General features: G+C 41.1%; 1 protein-coding gene across 3 annotated transcripts in view; it reads left to right on the top strand.

Moving 5' to 3' along the window:
• Positions 1 to 23,127, top strand: part of cntn3b (contactin 3b) — an 89,576-nt gene that overhangs the window by 58,548 nt on the left and 7,901 nt on the right. For all 3 annotated transcript variants that reach the window (XM_077529208.1, XM_077529206.1, XM_077529207.1), the window contains 12 exons: positions 1,633 to 1,769; positions 2,801 to 2,930; positions 5,907 to 6,057; positions 10,622 to 10,749; positions 11,267 to 11,442; positions 15,491 to 15,608; positions 16,313 to 16,471; positions 17,889 to 18,038; positions 19,924 to 19,994; positions 20,342 to 20,576; positions 20,985 to 21,094; positions 22,239 to 22,425. In XM_077529208.1, the coding sequence (XP_077385334.1) occupies positions 1,633 to 1,769; positions 2,801 to 2,930; positions 5,907 to 6,057; positions 10,622 to 10,749; positions 11,267 to 11,442; positions 15,491 to 15,608; positions 16,313 to 16,471; positions 17,889 to 18,038; positions 19,924 to 19,994; positions 20,342 to 20,576; positions 20,985 to 21,094; positions 22,239 to 22,425 (1,752 nt within the window). The remainder of the gene's footprint in view (positions 1 to 1,632; positions 1,770 to 2,800; positions 2,931 to 5,906; positions 6,058 to 10,621; positions 10,750 to 11,266; positions 11,443 to 15,490; positions 15,609 to 16,312; positions 16,472 to 17,888; positions 18,039 to 19,923; positions 19,995 to 20,341; positions 20,577 to 20,984; positions 21,095 to 22,238; positions 22,426 to 23,127) is intronic.

Here is a 23,127-nt window from a genome sequence, read left to right as displayed (position 1 = left end):
AATTGACCATCATATGTTACCACTTTCTACAAAGTTCTCGAGAAGGAATCAAGGATGCATAAAACAAAAAACAACTAAACTGTTTACTTACAAGCACTTAAGAGTGTCCTCATTGCATTTGAGTGCCTCAATGTTGAGTTTTACTTTTTTTTTTTTTTTTTTTGAGAGCTCATTATTGTTTATTCGGCAGTCTTGACGATTCAGCATTTCGTCATCATTGCTCTTTTTTTGTGCGTGTGTGTGCATGCGTGCGTGCGTTGAGTCATTGTTGAGTTTTACTGTAAACGGTATAATCAAAACAATTATATTCCTTAAAGAGGAAGTCATCACCCTCAAAAAATTCTTGACAATAATATGTTCTATGTAGCCTCACTAGTCTAAATATGGTTTAATATTGCGTTAGTGGAACATGAGTTAAGTAGCAAAATCCAGCAGTTTTTATCAATATGCAGAGGGCGGCCATTTTGCCACTTGCTGTCGAGTTAAAATGACACCACAGTTGCTCAGGTCTCAGGCAGACAAGAGGTTGGGGTGGCACTTCCATATTTCGATATCCTTAAATATCCTCGGTCAAAACAAAAGTTAAATAGACTTGCACAAGATGCCGCATCGTCCAAATCGATGGAAGTACAGAAAATGCCTTTCCCAAGCAAATTACCATGGAGCAGTCCCAGATTGATAATGTGACGAACTCCCTCAAGTGAATCACAATTACCAATCTGGCTATTGTCAGGTTAGGATTTTGCTTCATAACTCACATTTCCACAAATTTAATATTAATTACAATATCATGTTTAGACTAGTGAGGTCACATATGACATATTATTGTCACAAAATATTTAACGTTGACTTCTGCTTTCATATGTTATTTTCATCCTGAGTCTATTGTTAAGAACATACCTTATGGAAATCCACAGTGTTTGAATGAAAATGAAATGTCCTACTGTCTTCCATAGAAGGACAAGAGACTAGACAGAATGTTGAGACTTTTACTCTGATCTGGGGTGGGAAACTGTGAGTCTAGATTTTCTGCAACTTGTCTGTCTGTCTGGAAGTTTTGAGGTATTGTTTTAATGGTTTTTAAATGTCAGATGGCTCCGATGTTCCCTTCAAAGAATTGACTTATTCATGAACGATTCTTGGTGTGTCACAAAGTCATGCAGATGTGCAGGAGGGCAAACAATAAACTGAGATCAGCGTTTCAGCGCTACTCTCCTTAAGTTATCCTTTTGTAATAAAAGTGCTTGTATGTGTAAAAACGTCTCCAATAAGAAATACAAAGAGCATTTTACTCTGACGATTGGAAGTCCAATAAAAACATGCTCTGTTGGCAAGCAATAATTTCAGTTTATCAAGTTTTTGAGCTATATTTTCCCCAACTGAATTACAGGGTTTGCCTTTGGATATACCACTATAGGTCGAAAAATGATCTCTCTATTTTTTGGTGGCTTTAAATTTGTGTATCTTACAGACTTAACTGCTGTAGTACAACTGTTTTGCTTACATTTGTCGGCAACTAACAACTTTAACGTGTCTGCTTTTACAGTTTTTTTTTATGCTTGATGTCACACTAATCCAGTGCCTTGATACTGTAAACACGTTTGACAAGGTAATCCTCTCATTTATTTCAAGCTAAACCTCACTGGTTCCAGACAATGGCCGACACAGTTCTGTCCATCCACCAAAGGCTCTTCTGGGAGTGTAAGGCGAATGGAAAGCCAAAACCATCGTACAGCTGGCTGAAGAATGGAGAGCAAGTGATGACAGAGGTACTGTTTGGGATTCTTAAGCCAATATAAGCACGGTTACATTTATGGGAATAATTAAATATGTAAGCTATGCCAAATTGTGTTTTGCTTGATTGATATTAACACCACAAGCATTGTTTGTTTCCAATTCACTTTCTTTTTTCATACAATGCTGTTTTGTTTCTGCTTCTTATTGTAATTATATCACTGAAGCTGAACATTGCTTTGACCCAAGACATTCTTAATTTTATAATAAGTAATTTGATTGTTTGCACTGTTGGGTGTTCTGATATTTTTACATTTAAACTATAATGTAAATTACACGGTACAGATTTGTATGACGGTCTATCTCATTTATTGTTGTGTTAAAGGGAAAGTTGAAAATTTGTTCTTTACAATAATATGTTATATGTGCTCCCACTAGTCGAAACCCAGCTTAAGAAAACAAGTGAGTCGTGATTGGTTACCTGAGCCCTGAGCAACTGTGATGTAATTTTGAGTCGACACCGAAATTTAGCAAAATGGCTACATGGAAAAATGAGTTGGAAAAAAAAACGGGTGGATTTTGATGCTTAAGTCTTATTCCACAAACACAATATAATATTAATTAGAATACCGTGTTTAGACTCGCGAGCTGGATGGAACATATTGTATAGACAGTTTTTGGGTTGCTTCCCCTTTAAAAAAAAAAAAAAAAAAAAAGGATTGTCAAACCCCTTAACCTGTCACTGGTGAGTAGAGGGGAAACATGTCACATTAGACTGTGGCGGCATCAGTCACTTTAACCTCAACCTACAACCACCACAAATTACTTTCCAGCATGCAGTTGTGTCTTAATGTTTAATCAATACAGGGGAGTCGTTTTTGTGACTATGTTCTCATGCGTTCCAATATGAGCATATGTGGAATGCCACAGGGTTGCTTAGGCCTTTATTTCTCCTTTCCCGCTGACTCCCTCCCCTCATGGTGCATCAGTAATTGCTTTTGTGCCTTCAGACATAAAAGACTGGCATTGCAATGGATATGCTCAACTGTTTGTTTTTCCTCTGCAGGGCCGGATACAAATTGAAAATGGGGCCCTGTCCATAGCTGCGTTAAACCTGTCAGATTCTGGAATGTATCAATGTGTAGCTGAAAACAAACACGGCATTATTTATTCCTCTGCCCAACTAATAGTGTTAGGTAAGATTGCCCTCCTTCCTTGTGCTTTTATGCTGCTTATCTGCCTGTGTGTTTGATCATCTTCTGAGATAAAAACCAGCATGCAGCCACATCTCTCCCCTGCAAATCAGTCTGCCGACTCATTTTATGGACAGTGCCAGCTAAACTTGAATCTGTAAGAGTGTCTCATTTTCATCTCAGTCATTTCATCATATTGATTGATTTGGATACTACAAGAAACACATGCATATCGATGACGTCATGATACATTTTCTCTCACTCTCTCTCTCTCTCTCTCTCTCTCTCTCTCTCTCTCTCTCTCGTGCTTGTCAAAAAATTTGAATATCCTCAAAAAGTTGAATAATTTTTGTAATTCCATTCAAAAAGTCAAACTTTTTTCGATTATAGATTCAGTAGCCCACAACTTAAGTGTTTTCTAGTATTTATTTGTTTATGTTTACATTATTTGGGCTTCTAGCTCATAAAACCCATGAGAATGTCAAATGTCAAATAGTTTGAATAATGTGAAGAATGCATGGATACCATGCATACTTCCCAGTCTTTTGCATGGAAAAAAAATGGTTGGATGGATGGATGGTATTTTCAAAATGATATGTCCATCCTCAATAATTGGTTGGATTCCCTTTGCTTTAATCACTGCCTCGGTGCGCTGTGGCATTGCCTGGGGGTCCTGGAAGCCAAGGCTTTCTTAATGCTTGCTGTCAGTATCTTGTTTTTTTGTTTTTTCTTTTGTGGCCCTCATTGTTCTCTTGATTGTTCTGTATTACAAGAGTAAAACAAGGGCCACAATATTTTAACGTTTTTGACATGGACTTATTGCTCTTTTACACACTTGTGAGCAACCACAGTGTGCAAATGCAGACCCTCAGTGTACCCCTTGCCTGGACCATGACTGTCCACAGTCAAACCTGCTGCAGATTGCTGCTGTTTTTCACCTGTTGAGTAGTTGACTTAAACAGCTTTTACAACATCCTATTATCTTCTGGGAGAAACCTGTCATTTCCAATCCAGGAAGAAAATAAATAAATAAATAAACATATATATATATTAGAGGTGGGAATCTTGGGGCACCTCACGATTCGATTGCGATTACGATTCAGAGGCGACGATTCGATTATAAAACGATTATTGATTTCCCCCCAGGCAGCAGAAAAAAAACAATGTATTTTGGCGCTTTTAATGTTTCGTACATTAGTTACAAAAATAGTACAAAAGTCCTCTCAGGCCTAAATAAACTACTATTTCAGTATCAAGTTAACAGTTCAAAACAGTAAATAAAATACTCAAGTCCTCATTCTGTAACAACAGCTTTTAAGTATATTCAGTCTTCAACAGAATAAAACATAGCATTGAGCAAAAATATATTATTTTTATCCACTCAAAAGTGCACTGAGGTATAAATGAAAGACAATGTGAACTACTACTTCAATACAAATGCCTTAAAAAAAAAAAAGTGCTTTCCTGCTTTTTAAGTTGTGTAAAGATGAACATGTAAACATTAAAGTTTCTCAGAGGTACAAAAAAAAAAAAAAACCTCAAGTGCTTTTCTGCTTTTTAACTTGTGTAAACATGAACGTGTAAACATTAATGGGATCGTTCGGCTTTTTTAACATGAATCTCAATTTGATCCTCACCTCCCGTGTGTGCGATCAGCGCTGACTTCGGCGTTGGACGAGAGGAAAATAGTCCAGCAAGCTGGCTGGGGTCTCGGAAATAAAGCGTTTTTCTTCTAAAAACTATTTGTTTTCAAAAGCGTAATACATTTCCACCACAATACTCTTTTCTGAATAAAGTCAGACGCCATTACCGCCAGCCACTACTTTTCTGTTCGTTCGTTCGTATCACTGCGCGGCGCCCTGTAGAACGCTAACCGACGCACTGCAGCCAGCTAGCTGATACTTCCGCCTGAAGTTGTTTGCCTTTTCGGAGCAGGTCTGATCTCACGAAGAGGTGGGTTGGTCAGCTCAGCCATGCTTGTTGTTGTTTTGAATCTCGAGGCGTGAGTTGTGGATGTGTACTCTCGGTCCGTCCCAAAAAGCGTCCCGAAGACCGCGCGTGCTACTGCGTTTCAGTTCCGCGTACTTTTCGCTCGTTTCGCTTCCCTTGGCATATTTATATAATCGGAATTTGGACATTTGTGAATCGTTCTCGATTGTTGCACGGCCGAATCGTGAATAATCTAAGAATCGGAAATTTTGCACACCTCTAATATATATATATATATATATATATATATATATATATATATATATATATATATATATATATATATATATATATATATATATATATATATTAGGGCTGTCAAAGTTAAAGCGTTAATAGATTAATTAATCACAGAAAAATGTCGCATTAATCACGTATTAACGCAGATTAATGGCACAATTTTTTTTAACGCACTTGAGCCTTGAACGTAACCGCGGATGGTTACATTGAAGGCTGCACAGGTCAGTGATGAAGCCAATGCACGGCATTTCCTACGCCTGTTGTTCCAAAATGAGCGGGGTGACTCCAGTTGGTGTGCTCGGTGGTAAATTTCGCTTTAAAAAACACCCAACGAGACTTTAGATAAAACAAAAGTACAAAGTATAAAACAATTGATATGATGCTGTTCCGTTTTGAGCAATACACGCGTGCATGCAATTGCGTACATGCATTTAATCAATGTTTGCAAGTGACATTCAGATAATAAAATGCTTTGTCAAAATATTACGGTATTTTGTATTTATTTTATATTACGCTAATAAGCAAGTAATTTAGCTGATTAGTCGTGATTAATCAAAATTAAAAAGTGTGATTAATCAGATTAAAAATTTTAATCGTTTGACAGCACTAATATATATATATATATATATATATATATATGAGGGAGGGAAATATGGACCCAACCATATGTATAAGCTTCACATTGTCCTTATTTTTTATTATTATTATTTTTTTTAACACTCACTTTTTCCTCTCTTCACTCCCACTCAGCATCACCTCCCAGTTTCTCCAAAAGTCCATTAAAGGCCCTGCTAAAGGCTCGCTTAGGTAGCGAAGTCACTTTTGAATGCAAGCCCCAAGCCTCGCCCCCAGCAATTAGCCTGTGGAAAAAGGACAACGAGATGCTGCAGAGAAATGAAAGGTAGGTTACCAGCACATCTTCCTTGCACATTTCATTCACAATCATTGTGAGCAGACATGTTTGAGTAGTATATTTGGAATTTGTGCAGATGCATAAGGAAGGTGTTAATGAGGACGAATGGAAAGTTAATGAGGACTGAGAAAGGGAGAGCAAGGCGTCCTTCTGGGAAAATTGCCCATTGCTAATACTTTACGACAGCACGTGACACTCATTTGAAAAGTGCTTGATATGTGTGATGAGGATGGATATTCATTCATATGTGCACTCGCTGCCTAAAATAGTCAACAAGATAAGCAAATTGAGTTGATGCGAATGATACATGCCATCCGCCTGTAGATTAAAGTACATATTAAAAAGTTAGGCTGAAGCCATTGCACCTGTAATTAGATACGTAATTGTGTTCTGCTTTATCGTGACATGCAAATAGAGTTTGAGATCTATAATCACAGTGGTAGCAGAGACAAAGGCCTTGTTGCAGATAATAGTAGCAGCATCGTGGCAGATTATAAACTCCATGCAGAAATTTGACACCATAATGTGGGGCCGGATTTATTCTGTTGTTGGTCTGTCTGATTGTTTATTGTAAATAGAAAAAGCTTAATTTGATCAACTAAGAGAATGTCACACAGGAGTGAAGAGTCACAGTGCAGACAAATACAAGCAAGCCTGAACAGAAACATGAAAATATAATACATAATTGAAATTTTCATTTTGATTACAAGGGCAGCTTCTAGTAAGAGAATTCAAACACACACTTGCACAGACAAGGGAAATAACTGATTCTGAAATACTCAAATACACTGTACTACTTCCGTTGAACAGAGGAAATGCTAACCATTGTGCTGTGCTTACTGAAATGGAAGACTTTAAATAATGTTAACAAATCATTTCCCCTCCGTGAGCCGGCACCTTAACGTGGTGGAGGGGTTTGCGTGTCCTAATGATCCTAGGAGCTATGTTGTCTGGGGCTTTATGCCCCTGGCAGGGTCACCCATTGCAAACAGGTCCTAGGTGAGGGGCCAGACTAAGCATGGCTCAGAAGACCCCTTTTGATGAATGACACCAATGGAAGCACGTTTCCCTTGCCCGGACGCGGGTCACCGGGGCCCCCCTCTGGAGCCAGGTCTGGAGGTGGGGCTCACTGGCGAGCACCTGGTGGCCGGGCCCCATGGGTGCATGGAATGTCACCTCTCTGGCAGGGAAGGAGCCCGAGCTGGTGTGTGAGGCCGAGAAGTTCCGACTAGACATAGTCGGACTCGCCTCCACACACAGCTTGGGCTCTGGTACCAGTCCTCTTGAGAGGGGTTGGAGAAGCGCAGAGCAGGTGTGGGCATACTTATTGCCCCCCGGCTCGGCGCCTGTACGTTGGAGGTTTACCCCGGTGGACGAGAGGGTAGCCTCCCTCCGCCTTCGGGTGGGGGGACGGGTCCTGACTGTTGTTTGTGCATATGCACCAAAATGCAGTTCAGAGTACCCACCCTTTTTGGAGTCCTTGGAGGGTGTGCTGGAGAGCGCTCCCCCTGGGTACTCCCTTGTCCTGCTGGGGGACTTCAACGCTCACGTGGGGAATGACAGTGAGACCTGGAGGGGCGTGATTGGGAGGAACGGCCCCCCTGATCGGAACCCGAGCGGTGTTCTGTTATTGGACTTCTGTGCTCGTCACGGTTTGTCCATAACGAACACCATGTTCAAACATAAGGGTGTCCATATGTGCACTTGGCACCAGGACACCCTTGGCCGCAGTTCGATGATCGACTTTGTAGTCGTGTCATCGGATTTGCGGCCGCATGTTTTGGACACTCGGGTGAAGAGAGGGGCGGAGCTGTCAACTGATCACCACCTGGTGGTGTGTTGGCTCCGATGGTGGGGGAAGACGCCGGTTCGACCTGGCAGACCCAAACGTATTGTGAGGGTTTGCTGGGAACGTCTGGCGGAATCCCCTGTCAGAAAGAGTTTCAATGCCCACCTCCGGCAGAGCTTCTCCATTGTCTCGGGGGAGGCGGGGGACATTGAGTCCGAATGGGCCATGTTTCGCGCCTCCATTGTTGAGGCGGCCGATCGGAGCTGTGGCCGTAAGGTGGTCGGTGCCTGTCGCGGTGGCAATCCTCGAACCCGCTGGTGGACACCAGCGGTAAGGGATGCCGTCAAGCTGAAGAAGGAGTCCTATCGGGCCTTTTTCGCCTGTGGGATTCCGGAGGCAGCTGAGAGGTAAATGGCCAAGCGGAACGCGGCTTCGGCGGTTGCTGAGTCAAAAACTCGGACATGGGAGGAGTTTGATGAGGCCATGGAAAACGACTTCCGGACGGCTTCGAGGAAATTCTGGTCCACCATCCGGCATCTCAGGAGAGGAAAGCAGTGCACCATTAACACTGTGTACAGTGGGGATGGGGTGCTGCTGAGCTCGACTCGGGATGGCGTGAAGCGGTGGGGGGAATACTTCGAAGACCTCCTCAATTCCACCGACACGTCTTCCTTTGAGGAAGCAGAGTCTGGGGACTCTGAGGTGGGCTTTCCTATCTCTGGGGTCAAAGTCACTGAGGTGGTTGGAAAGCTCCTCGGTGGCAGGGCCCCAGGGGTGGATAAGATCCGCCCGGAGTTCCTAAAGACTCTGGATGTTGTGGGGCTGTCGTGGTTGACACGCCTCTACAACATCGCGGCGGACATCGGGGTCATTGCCTCTGGATTGGCAGACCGGGGTGGTGGTCCCCCTTTTTAAGAAGGGGGACCGGAGGGTGTGCTCCAACTACAGGGGGATCACTCTCCTCAGCCTCCCTGGTAAGGTCTATTCAGGGGTGCTGGAGAGGAGGGTCCGTCGGGAGGTCGAATCTCGGATTCAGGAGGAGCAGTGTGGTTTTCGTCCTGGCCGTGGAACAGTGGACCAGCTCTACACCCTAAGCAGGATCCTTGAGGGTGCGTGGGAGTTCGCTCAACCAGTCCACATGTGTTTTGTGGATTTGGAGAAGGCGTTCGACCGTGTCCCTCGGGGAGTCCTGTGGGGGGTGCTTCGGGAGTATGGGGTACCGGGCCCCCTGATACGGGCGGTTCGGTCCCTGTACGACCGTTGCCGGAGTTTGGTCCACATTGCCGGCAGTAAGTCGGATTTGTTTCCGGTGAGGGTTGGTCTCCACCAAGGTTGCCCTTTGTCACCGATTCTGTTCATAACTTTTATCGACAGAATTTCTAGGCGCAGCCGAGGCGTTGAGGGGTTCCGGTTTGGTGGCCTCAGCATTGCATCTCTGCTCTTTGCAGATGATGTGTGCTGTTGGCTTCATCAAGCCGGGGCTTCCAACTCTCACTGGAGCGGTTCGCAGCCGAGTGTTAAGCGGTTGGGATGGGGATCAGCACCTCCAAATCCGAGACCATGGTCCTCAGTCGGAAAAGGGTGGAGTGTCGTCTTCAGGTCGGGGATGAGATCCTGCCCCAAGTGGAGGAGTTCAAGTATCTTGGGGTCTTGTTCACGAGTGAGGGTAGGATGGAGCGGGAGATCGACAGGCGGATCGGAGCAGCATCTGCAGTGATGCGGACTCTGTATCGGTCCGTCGTGGTAAAGAAAGAGCTGAGCCAAAAGGCAAAGCTCTCGATTTATCAGTCGATCTACGTTCCGACCCTCACCTATGGTCACGAGCTGTGGGTCGTGACCGAAAGAATGAGATCCCGGATACAAGCGGCCGAAATGAGTTTCCTCCGCGGAGTGTCTGGGCTCTCCCTTAGAGATAGGGTGAGAAGCTTGGTCATCCGGGAGGGGCTCAGAGTCGAGCCGCTGCTCCTCCGCGTTGAGAGGAGCCAGCTGAGGTGGCTCGGACATCTGGTTTGGATGCCTCCTGGACGCCTCCCTGGGGAGGTGTTCCGGGCATTTCCCACCGGTGGGAGGCCACGGGGACGACCCAGGACACGCTGGAGAGACTATGTCTCTCGGATGGCCTGGGAACGCCTTGGGATCCCACCAGAGGAGCTGGTTGAAGTGGCTGGGGAGAGGGAAGTCTGGGTTTCCCTCCTGAAGCTGCTGCCCCCGCGACCCGACCCCGGATAAGCGGAAGAAGATGGATGGATGGATGGATGGATGGATGGATAACAAATCATCTTGTAAGACAGCATTGATGCTCTTTTGTTGGCTCCATTGGATGCCGATGTTAAAAACTGGTACCATGATGACTGACATTTAGCACACTATACGAAATATGTGCAATCTTTTAAGGTACATGATCGCAATAATGTGTGCAGGCACAGGATGGGAAACATTTTCCAAAAGGAAAGGTTCTTGCACTACAGGGGGAAAACAGCACTTGGACCACAAGCAGCGTGTCTGAATAAGATAAACAACAATGTTGACTCAATAGACACTTTAGTGCATTTTAAAACATCAGTCTGAAGCAAACACACGCATATAAGGACATTTACTGTATTAACAAGTTCATTCAAATGTATGTAAAATGACAACAAAAAAGTCATTGCATCCTACCCTGTCAAACTGAGCCGTACCATAATCGAATCGAATCGCCACCCTACTGAGTCGAACTGAATCATTCCATTCCAGTTGACTGTCTGACTCTTCTTTGCTCTACAGAATTATACTTTTTTCCAGTGGAACATTAAAAATTACCAACGTAACCAGAAGTGATGCAGCCAGCTATACCTGCATTGCTAAGAACCAGTTTGGGTCAGCAAGCACCACTGCAAGGCTGCTTGTTACCGGTGAGTCTTCTTGAAAGAAACCCATCACCCCAGACTGACCCTTGGCTATTTATCCCTCATCTGTCAAGCTATGAATTACAACACTGCACTTCCTATATGGTACTGGCATCTGATTCCCATTGCTCGTCTATACTTTGCATGTAATTTTGATATATATATTTTTTTAAATATACATATTGACAGAGCTATTTGATGTAACAGAATATAACTGTTGGATCGATTATTCATCTTAACTGGTAGTTTCGAGATTTTCCCTATAACCAACAACATAAAAGTCATATCATATCTAATCTTTGTGACACTAACTTCCAAACGGATTCTGAAAAGAAAAAACAAAACAAAACAAAAAAACATTGTGCACTGACTGTGGAGATGTTCTTAAACAGCCAACAGGCTGAGAATTTAAACTCTTGTATAACTTTAGTTCTAAGATTGCTTTTGTAGGCGTCACAGTAGTCTTAAAGGTTACCCACAGCATAGATAACACATTTTCAATGTCATCTGTTTCCCTGCTCAGAGCCAACCAGAATCACTGTGAGGCCCACAAACATTGAGATTATTGTTGGCGAGAGCATCGTGTTGCCGTGCCAGATTGCCTACGATCCAGCGCTGGATGTCTCTTTCTCATGGGCATTTAATGGCCAGCTCATCGACTTCCAGCAAGACAGCGATCATTTTGAGAGAGTGGGCGGGGTGAGTCAGCCCAAGCATTAAACTCAGATACTGTCAGGCTATTCCGGGTTTAATTGGGACATACAGTGGAGTGAGCAAGGGGTATGCTCAGCAGCCCCAGAGAGGGTTACTAATATGTGAATAATACTCAGGTAACAGCAGTTATTGAAGGAAGTTTCCATGTGTAGTTTCCATATTTTATACAAGCTTCAATAAACAGAAATAAGGTGTAAAAACTGTGACTGTTCATATTCCTTTCACAATATCAATCATACAGTGTACTTTCCATCCTTAGACATACGGTACAGTCAAACCTCGGTTTTCGAACGCTTCTGTTCTCAACCAAATCGGTTTTCAACCAGAAAATTCGAGAATTTTATGTCTCAGAACTCGTCCAAAAATTCGGCTCTCAACCAAACTGAAAAAAGCTGAGCATACTTGAACGCGACTCACTCGGGAAAAAAAGCCGAGCGTACCTGAACGCGACTCACTCGGGAGCCGAGCTAACTCGAATGCCCAGGATGCTTCCTCCGTAGCACATTCGTGTTCAAAGTTCGTTTGGAGCAGACCTGTTCATTGTTATTTACGCAAATCTTTTTTTTTAGTTTTGCATCGTGTATTCGCCCCTAATCATAGGTCCAAAGAAAGCAAGTGCAAGTGGTAAAGCTGGTAAAGAAAAGAGGAAAGTATTGCGCAGAACTATTGAATGTAAAAAAGAAATGTTTGCATTTTTTTTTTCATCATTTTAGATAGGATATCTAAATAAAACAGTGTCTATTTCTACCCTTTTCTATTTATGGTAAACAGTATACAGTGCAGTTTATGGTGTAAAATAGTAAAAAAAAAAAACAAAAAAAAAACGGAAAAATGTTTTTTAGACTTGGAACGGATTCAAATTATTTACATTAATTATAATGGGAAAAATTGTTTTGGATTTCGAACAAATCGCTTTTAGAACAGCCTTCTGGAACGGATTATGTTCGAAAACCGAGGTTTGTCTGTTTTTTGTTAACTGTTAAGAATATTATCTAATCTTTTTCATTTGCAATAATTGAATTTGCATTTCTATTTAAAGCTCTAAAAGGGTTTCAGTAATGATCCTGCTGGCAATCTACAGCCCGACATGTGCAAAAGCTCATTTGACATCCTCTGGCATGAAAATAAGGCATGAAAAATCAGAACTCATTGTTAGATATCTGTTCCTTTTTAGGAAGGGCACAGTAAAAGTACTTAGAACAAAACCACACTGGCATTTACAGTACAGCATGTGTTGGGTTCACATACAATCAAAATGACAATTTGCTACACTACAAAGTTTTGTGGGATAGCGAAGATCATCTCTTTGTGAATTTCAGTGACAATTAATATTGACATGGATTTCGGCTTGAGACTATCATGCGATATACTTTTAATAGTTTCATGTTGCTCCTGTTCAGAGAAAATTGCCAGACCCTTGCTCAACAGCTTCTGGTGAATTAATTTACATAATTATAGCAAATCTGTCTCACTTGCTTCCTGCCAAGGCAGAGATGCCTTGCTTTCAGCCACTACTAGCTCTCAGCTTGGCCAGGTGGCTACTGACATTAGAGATGAAATCACACTCAGATATGTGTGAGGCTTAAAAAGATGAGATGAAAAAGAGGCGCTAATAGAGAGGCAGATTAAGCCCACTGCTTATTCTCCTCGGCTCAATGAGGTGACGATCTATGGGTTATCTTGCCAGTTCTTCAAGAGTGGATGCATCTCTGATGGATCCCCACTGATGGTGGTGACGGCTAATATGAATAGTCAGATCCCATACCGGGCTCACCCCAACTGACTCCCTTCCAAAGCAATAAGCTTGGTTTGTTTTGTCCCCCCCCAGACTGACATGCTTCTGCAAGATGGTGCATTAAAATGAGGACAGAATATGTAAAAACGTGATGGCATTATTGTTAGGTTTTTTTTTTTTTGTTTGTTTGTTTTTTTTTACAGTCACCATAATATACATTTTTGAAATAATTGTCAAAATCATCAAGGGAAAAAAAAAATCTGATTCAGATTTATTGGCCCAAGTATGTAAAAACACACCAGTGGTTTGTCTTCACAGGCACAACCTCTCCAGGAAACAGGAAAAGTAACAATAACAAACATAGGGAGACAGCACAGAAGACAGAAGCCTGGTGGATCGTTGTTGCATGACAATAGTGTTTAAGAAAGACACAAATTTGTTCAGAGAAAGTGATCTCTGTTAAGATGACATTTGTATTTGTTTAAAAAAAAAAAAAATACACTAAAGTACTCACTGTGCTGGTCCAAAAAAAACGATGTTCTCACTGAAAAAACAGTTTATGTCTTGAGTAGTTTTATCGTAGATTATCGTGGATTTATTACCTGAGCAATATATTGATAATCGTGGTAACATCATATCGTGAGATAATCATTATCATGAGCCTTGTATCGCATATCTTATCGTATCATGAGGTAGCCAGAGGTTCCCACACCTCGTATTGAACATCCCTACTTAGATGTATACCTATTTTACAATAAACAAAAACATAATTGCAAAAAATGGGAAATACGCTTCAATAATCCTAAAAATAGGGCAAGACAAATACACTACAGTACATGCTGAGTACAAGTATTCGCATTGTATGCGGAGAGATTTGTCTCAAAAATATTCACACAAATAAATTTGTGAGATTCACAAGTACATCTGTGATTTTCATGTTTTTCAGATCCACAAACATATTCGTTATTTTCACGTTTTTTTTTTAGATCCACAAACATTTTCTTGATTTTCATGTGTTTATCAGATGCACAAATATATTGCGAATTTTCACGTCTTTTTAAATTTTTTGTGTGCATTTTCCAGTACTTTTGCTTATAAGTTGTCTTGGTCTAGTGGCTATCCAGTAATATATACAGATCAGAGCTGCTGCTTAGCTATGCTTAGTGGCGTAGAAGAAGAAAATTTAACAGTAGAAGAAGAGTGTCTTTCGAGTGAAGGCAAAACAAGCTCGAGGGAAACAAAGGTCGCATTTTGTTTCGCGACGTGCAAAATAAACACATAGAGGAAGGTCAGATAAAAACTTGATTTCTGTTTTTCAACGTCCAATTTTAAACGAGAAGCGGCTCGTTCAAGTGAGACAGCAACACTGCCTCCCGTGGACGGAGGAGGAACGGGCCTGAGACGCGTGAATGTCTGAGGGCTTGTGTGTGTGAAAATCTCAAAAACCGCGTGATGTTTGTCTAAAAAATAAACGTGCTTGCGCGACGATCTACAAACGCTCTTACGACAACTCTTAAGCAAAAGTCATGGGAAATTCACACACAAAATTTAAAACGACGTGAAAATCGCAGATATATTTGTGCATCTGAAAAACACGTGAAAATCAAGAAAATGTTTGTGGATCTAAAAAACGTGAAAATCAAGAAAACGTTTGTGGATCTAAAAAACACATCTGAAAAACACGTGAAAATCGGGAAAATATTTGTGGATCTGAAAAACACGTGAAAATCACGGATGTATTTGTGGATCTTAAAAACACGTGAAAATCACAAATTTATTTGTGTCAATATTTTTGAGACAAATCTCCCCATAGCATTGCCTGAATAAACAATTTGCTTGTATCTTAACTAACTTGAAATTTTTGTCTGTTATTCTTTTAGTCTATTATTATCGTAGCCAGTAAATGCATGCAGCTGATGTAGAATAATGGTTGCTTCTTCCACTGCACACTTATCTTGCTAGTGCTTATGCAATTACAAGATAATTAGGACTAGCTTACCAATTAACTAGACGGTGTTTGTTTTGTATTTCCTGTGTGGAGCTTGTAGCTGTTTGCGGAGATGAGAAGCTGCATGGTGGGATAAAGCCTGAAGGCTAGCCAATAGCTTTATGTGTGCTGGCTACATCTGCCATGTCTGCTGTTGTTGTTTGAAAAGATGAAAACATTGGTGCTCTCCAGAGACTATGATTGTGCAAAGTGTCATAAATGTTAAAACATTCCCTCTCCAAAAACTGAATGATGAAATAAAACACAATCTCTTTCTTAATACATGTTCAATATTCATACTCCTTTTCTAGAGTGTATCAGGGGATCTGATGATTCGTAACATTCAACTAAACCATGGTGGGAAGTACGTCTGCGTTATTGACACCGAGGTTGAGAGTCTGTCCACTTCGGCCATTCTGGTTGTTAAAGGTATGTTAAAGGATTTTATACTGTATACTACATTTTACACCGAAAATAAAATAAAAAAAAATATGAACAGACAAATCAAGGATGTTTGGTGGTAAATCCCTGAGGCTGATTTTTTTTTCTTTTTACATTTGGTATATGCTGCTGAAATAGAAGAAAACAAACATACACTGTATGACTTTAGGCCCAGCTGAGGTTGCCTCATTGGTATGTGTTCTGTGTACAACGCTCGCGTGCAAGGCTCTCTCGTGATTTACATTGGTATTCATGCCCTTAACAAACGGTAATAGCTGTCCCAGGTGCTTTGAGGAGGTAATGTTTATCATAAAAATGAGTCTAATTGGTTCATTTACACATCAGCGCAATATCACGGAAAACATTTGAATAATGGAGCAGCACGTCAAACAACAACTGCACTGTCACACCAGAGAGTATCACGAGCACCCGCTCACTGTGCTCCTTATTTTGGTCTTCACCGTTCCCTCTCAACTCATCCACTTTCTAATAAATGATCCTCATTCAATATATCTTTTCGTTCCTGGTAAATCCAGTTTAGTCCAAGCACATCATGCATAAAAAGTCCCTTCATGCTCACATCAAGGACAGAGTTGCTAATTAAACATGGCATGGTGGCCTTGATGAGTTTGATGGGAGGGCTTCTTGGAATGAGAGGGGAGCTCACCCTGCTCGTTGTCTCATTGATTTAGGTCCACCGGGCCCTCCAGACAAAGTGACAGTGGAGGAAATCACAGACAGCACGGCGCAGCTTTCCTGGACTCCTGGAAGGGACAATGGCAGCCCCATCACCGGTTACATCATCCAGGGTCGGACGCCATTTACTGTGGGCTGGCAGGCTGTTGAGACTGGTATCATCAAACTTTCATGCGGGATTTATGAAGGGCCTTTCATTGATTCAAATCACTGTAAAGTGAAATTAAATGTCTTCTACATTTGGCACACCGCAGAGAAGACTGTTAACAACTCATCCAAATTTAATTGATTGAAAAAAATCAAGTGCTGTATTGTAAAAAATCATTTATGGTATATGAAATAAGGCTTTAAAATAGTGAAAAATGTAGCCACTCTTTTTGCTCTCGAGCAGCTACGATATAGTGTGGAAAGAGCTACTCATGCTGGGGCCCCAAGTGTGTCCCTGAGCCCAGTTCTAGTTCAAAAACTCAGGAAAACTGAATTGGTGGAAAACAGTTTAACACTATATTGTATGTTCACAACTACATAGTTCTATAAATTTGCAATTTTTCAGTATTATCTTCAAACTTGTGAAACACAAATTTATGAATTTCATTTACGTTAGGGGTGTGAATTGCCAAGTACTTGGCGATTCGACTCGTATCACTATTCATAGGTCACGATTTGAGTCGATACCGTTGAATCCCGATATGAATCTGAGTCGATTATTGCAAATTTCGTTTTAGTCAAATTTAGAAAATACTAATCAATAAACTTGTACATGTACACTGTAAGATTTGTATGAAAATGTATTTATTTATCTGAAACGTCAGTCTTACAACAGTGATCCACTGTATGTCACAAACGATCTGTTTCATGTTTGAACTGCATTAAAATAAAATAGGGGTGTGAATTGCCTCGTATCTGACGATTCGATTCGTATCACGATTCACAGGTCACGATTCGATTCGATACCGATTAATCCCGATACGAATTTATAAGTCGATTGTTGCAATTTTTTTAATTCAAATTTAGAAAATACTAATCAGTAAACTTGTACCGTCTAAGATTTGTATGAAAATGTATTATTTATTTATCTGAAACTTCAGTCTTATACAGGTTGTAATCTATTTCATGTTTGAACAGCATTGAAATAAAATATTAAGGCTTAATGTTCCATTAATATAACATTCTTACATGCTTAAGGTGTGAACCCTAACCCGAAGTAAGACATTTTGTTGAATATTTTTCCATTAAAAATGGAACTTTAAAAATCGATTCAGCCGCCTATTGAATCGATTCGAGAATTGCGCGATATATTGCCGAATCGATTTTTTTAACACCCCTAAAATAAAATATTAAGGCTTAATGTTCCATTAATATAACATTCTTCCATGCTTAATGTGTGAACCCTAACACTAAGTATGACATTTTGTTGAATATTTCCATTTAAAAAAAATCATGTTTTAAATATCGATTCAGTGGCGTATCGAATCGATTCGAGAATATCGCGAAATCGATTTTTTTTTTTAACATCCCTAATTTACATGGTCTTCAACTTTTCAATTTCTCTTCTTCATTTTTGAATTGCAGTGCCCGAAGTGGTAAATGGTAACACGCTGACTGCAACAGTGGTGGGGCTAAATGCTTGGGTGGAATATGAATTCAGAGTAGTGGCACGCAATAATGTGGGCCTTGGAGAGCCCAGTCCAGCCTCAGCCAAAACAAGGACAGAGGACACCAGTAAGTAAAAACAATCTGCTTAACGCTGACCTGCTTCACTGAGCAAAGATGATCACTCATTCCTGTATTATTTGGTCCAAAACGTATTGTTTGAATAATTGCCTTTCACGTGAACAACCATTATGAATCATGTACATCAATTGTACAAAAACAAAGCACCACCATCATTTTTTTTTATGTCTTTTAGTCTGGAGCTAAATAAATAAATAAAGTCCTTCCAAAAATGAGAAGTCCTACTTAAATACATTTACTTATTTATTTGTGTCATAATGAAATAATAATGTTTCAACTGGCTTAATGTTTAACTAGTTGTTTCCTGTTGCCATTTACCATGTGATGACTGGTCTGCACTTTGTGTGTGTCAATCGAGTTATATCGTTGGTGTCGGGTTGAATCCTTGTACCTCCGAAATCATCACTTTTCAGGAGACCCCAAAACAGCATGTTTGTTCAACTAGTTCCATTACATCATCAAAGAGTGCAAGCAATTTTCAACACTTAAAATTGGTCAGACATCTGTAAGATTATTTTAAATAAATAAATACATTTGGGCGGCACGGTGGGCGAGTGGTTAGCACGTCCGCCTCCCAGTTCTGAGGACTCCGGTTCGAGTCCAGGCTCCGGCCTTCCTGGGTGGAGTTTGCATGTTCTCCCCGTGCCCACATGGGTCTTCTCCGGGTACTCCGGTCTCCTCCCACATTCCAAAAGACATGCTTGGCAGGTTAATTTGGCGCTCCGAATTATCCCTAGGTGTGTGGATGGTTGTTTGTCTCTGTGTGCCCTGCGATTGGCTGGCAACCAGTCCAGGGTGTCCCCCGCCTACTGCCCAGAGCCAGCTGAGATAGGCGCCAGCACCCCCCACGACACTTGTGAGGAATAAGCGGTCAAGAAAATGGATGGATGGATGGATGGATTTGAAATTGTGACATTGGTAGTTTCAGCCCGACGAAACTGACTTATGTACCTCTTGTTACCAGAGAAAGTTCTTAGGTTAAATCATAAAAGTCGGATATGCCCGTGGTATAAGGGTTGATGGTAACAGAAGTCTCTACTAAGTATTAGAGATTTTTTTCATACACATTTAAAATTGCCTTACACATTCATTTGAAAGACAGAAAAACAAAATGTTATGAACGGGGCATTGCCCACCCAAAGAGCCTGATAACTTCATAAATGCCAGGTCAGTAGTTTCTGCCAAGTGCTACTAACCATACCACCACACAGCTTAATGGGACAATTTGCTACGCTCTACTGTTGCCCCTAGGATGCACCAATTTGCCGCAGCGTGAAAGCAGTTAAAACAGTATTAAATTTGTCGAACGTAAAGTAGGCTAAGAACAAACTCAACAACTGCAATTGAAAGTTTGTCTCATCGACAGAGGTAAAAATCCAAAATTTCAAAACCACTTCCCAGGTAAAGTGGATGTCAGTTCTTCTCTTGACATTGCAATGGCCATCGTCAGACATAAACACAGTGGAAGTTCAAGTTGAGTATAATAGAAAGATTTTGTCAGAGATGGGCAAAAGTGTTGTTACATTGGCTTGTCATTGACGGGTGCCCACCTTTCGGCGAATGCTTCCACATTTCCAGTGAGTGCTTTATGACTCAAAACCTTGTGAAAAATAAACACACCGAGCACTGACTGAAGCAGGTCAGTACAGATGGCCCTTGCCAGTCTGTGTATTTTTTGTGAGCATTCCTCATCAACGTATGCTGAGTATGCATGGTGAGTCTTGAGTGTTGACATGGTGTGAGGGATGTGAAAGGTCTCAAATCGAAGTGTCTGCAGGCAGACTGTCATGAGGTTTTGTGTACAGTTGAGGAGTGCGCTGTATTTTGGGAACTGTGTTCTAATTGCTCCCTTCTGGGCTTTCCCGCTTTTCAGTTCCTGATACAGCTCCCACTGATGTCGGAGGTGGAGGCGGCACAAAATCTGAATTAGTGATAACATGGGAGGTAAGTCATCTGTCACATTTGACTGTTCTTGCCATCGCTGAATAATAGCTTTGCTTAATTGTGCAGATTGAGCTGTGCAATTTTATGGCCCATCAGTGTGAGACAGCCCTCCCATACAGCCTCCGTGTGCCACTTCTCCTTCCAAATGCAGGGACAGAGAGCATTTGCTTTTGAGGGGCTACAATTACATATAGCTATAGAGGGAAATACAAGTGTCATTGCTAAGTGTTCTCAGTAGTATTTCCAGTGACTTGTGTGTTTGTTGAAACACAGCACAGAGATGGGTCTGCCTGTTTCTCTGTCTGTATGCATTTTAATATCACTGTAGTTTTGTGTTTTGCTCCCAGCCTGTGTCCGAGGAATTGCAGAATGGCGATGGGTTCGGCTATATCATCGCCCTCAGGCCCACTGGCACGGTTACTTGGACGCGAGCCATCATCTCCACGCCCGGCGTTGCACGTTATGTCTTCCACAACGACACCATCCCGCCGTTCTCTCCTTTTGATGTGAAAGTGGGAGCTTTCAACAATCGAGGGGAGGGGCCCTTCAGCTCTATCGCCACCGTGTATTCAGCAGAGGATGGTACAGTATCCACCGACAGCCAATCAGTAAAGAGAGATGCTGAAAGATGTGCTATCTCCTTCTAACTTGACCTTGAATACTAATGCTGTGATGATTTCGACACTGCTGCTGTTTTCTTACCCACTCGAGCTTGGAATGTCAATGTCCCAAGTTATATTAGTTATCATGCTGCTAGGTTAGGGGGAATCCTAGCAGACACTTACTACAGTGTGCTGTCAGGGAGTTATAGTGTTAATTGAATTTGCAGGCCAGCAGTATTCCCTTACGTCGGTTACAGATCCCATTAAAAGAGCAGGGGAAATAGCTTTTCTGTGAAAGTACAGGTCTGTTCTGTGCTCTCTACTTATTGCTGTTAGTCTGCAAGATGCTGAGCCACACACATTCTCACTATGTGCTCTATTTGTGCAGTCCCCAGTGTAGCCCCTAAGAGGGTTATACCTCGGATTGTGTCTGCAACACAAATTGAAGTGATCTGGGAACCTGTTCAAGCCATTCCTGAAAGAGTGCTGGGATATGAGGTATGCTAGAACTTGCGACAAAATCACTATTTTGTCCAATGATTTTAATATTGAGTTGTTTGTTGTGGCTTGTAACTAAACCAGGCTTTGTTTATTTGATTAATAACACAAATTGCCCTCCATTTTTTTCCCACCTTCATAACTTGGTTTTAAAAATCCATGTGAGCAACTAAAATCCCTCAACCTTTCAAGAATGCAAATAATACATTACTATTTCTTCCTTTGCCTGTTTTTTTTTCTCCAATATTTGACCTTTTAGAACTGAGCTATTTTTTTTTTTTTTTTAGCTCTGAAATTTATTTCAATCCTGAATCTTACTGTACCACCACCAACAGCGGGTAGCCAATGATTTGAACTGCATGTGTTATATTCATCGTTTAATTAGGACAGCTTAGAATTGCAATGCAGTTTAATTACTTATTACTATACTGCCCACACAATTACTATAAAATGCATCCCAGCAACGATGACAGAGCTTTAATAGATTAAATAAATCTGAGTTGAAGGCATCCCTAAGGAGGACTTCACATCTCAATTTTGCTATTATGTTACTTCACACAAATGGGACCCTTGAAGTTGTCTGAAAAAAGCAATTTCTTTTTTCTATCTTTCAGACGTGCACTCATTCATGTCACTGCACAGAGTGAAATATTATATTTCATATTTTTAATAGAATTTTATTCTACTTAAACCTAACAAAAACTGAATTCCACCATCTCAAAACAATATGTATTTTAATCATGATGTAGGAAGTGGCCTTGTGATAAATATTATCCAGTGTTTAATAAATCACTATAATATGTTTTGAATCGAACTGCTGAAATACACTTTCTTTTCTATGATATTTTCATTTATTGAGATGTTTAGCAGTGCACTCACAACATCATTATTTCCAGTTAGCATAACACTGTTTCATTTTCTTCAGTGACACCAATCAGTCATATAATGCTCTATCACTAATGCCCTGAGCCGTATATATTGTGGCAGGGAGGAGATGAATACAAAATTGAGCCTCATGAGATCTCAATTATGTATCACGGTTTCCTCCCTGTTTGTACACACAAGTGAGGATTTCAAAGTGGAATATTAATGTCAGTGATTCATCAAAATCCCAACGGACTTGCCCCTTTTGTCCCCTTTGCAGGTCATGTACTGGGAGGATGATACCAAGCCTGACACTATTGGCAAAGTACGCATATCAGGAAACTACACCGTTGTGAACATCACGGGGCTGATTGCGAATACAGCGTACTATCTTGCAGTGTCTGCCTGCAATACGGCTGGCCCCGGGCCGCAGTCGGTGCCGATCAACATCACGACAAAGAAACCACGTAAGTAAACGCTTTTGGAGATGATGGATTATTTAATTCCTTAATAGTTCTCATTTGTAAGCACACCCACTCCAGTTTATGTCATTATAATAGGCACCTTATTTGTTGGCTGATGCTCCAAGAGGACAGGTGGCATTAAAGTTAAACTTGCCACCTGCTCAGGAAGCTTCCTGTAATATCTTCAGGTTCGAACAGGGCGGGGGGAGTCCATCTTTCTATGCCCGATTTTTATTTTTGCTTTATCTCCTATCAAGAAATATCCTATCCAATATGAATCATCTATCTGAATTTGTGTTTTATCATTATCAATGGCACTGAAAATTACCATCCCATCCCATGAATAACGTGCACATGTGTGTAATATGCCTCCCAAAATAACCCTTAAAATTCCGTCTTTTTTTTTCTCTGTACTTGGGTATAATACAGTCCCCCAAATGGCTAGTATTCTTTATAAAATCAGTTGTACCAATAAAGTGTAAATCCTGATTAAAAATGATGCTCTTTTCCAGTACCTAATGATTAAGGTCTTTCAATTATTTTTTTTAAATCATGTTTTCATCAAGTCTTGTTTTTTCACTTTTAGTACAATAATTTTTGTAAGCTATTTTTATTTATTTATTTATTTTAACCTTGATTTCAAATCTCCAACACTGTTTTTGACTGATGTTATTTGTTAAACTTGCATATTTTTAAGTAGTACTG

This window comes from Festucalex cinctus, chromosome 8 (assembly GCF_051991245.1).
Source record: "Festucalex cinctus isolate MCC-2025b chromosome 8, RoL_Fcin_1.0, whole genome shotgun sequence".
NCBI lineage: Eukaryota > Metazoa > Chordata > Actinopteri > Syngnathiformes > Syngnathidae > Festucalex > Festucalex cinctus.
Note: the sequence above shows the minus strand (reverse complement) of the source record. Positions and strands in the feature narration are given on the sequence as shown.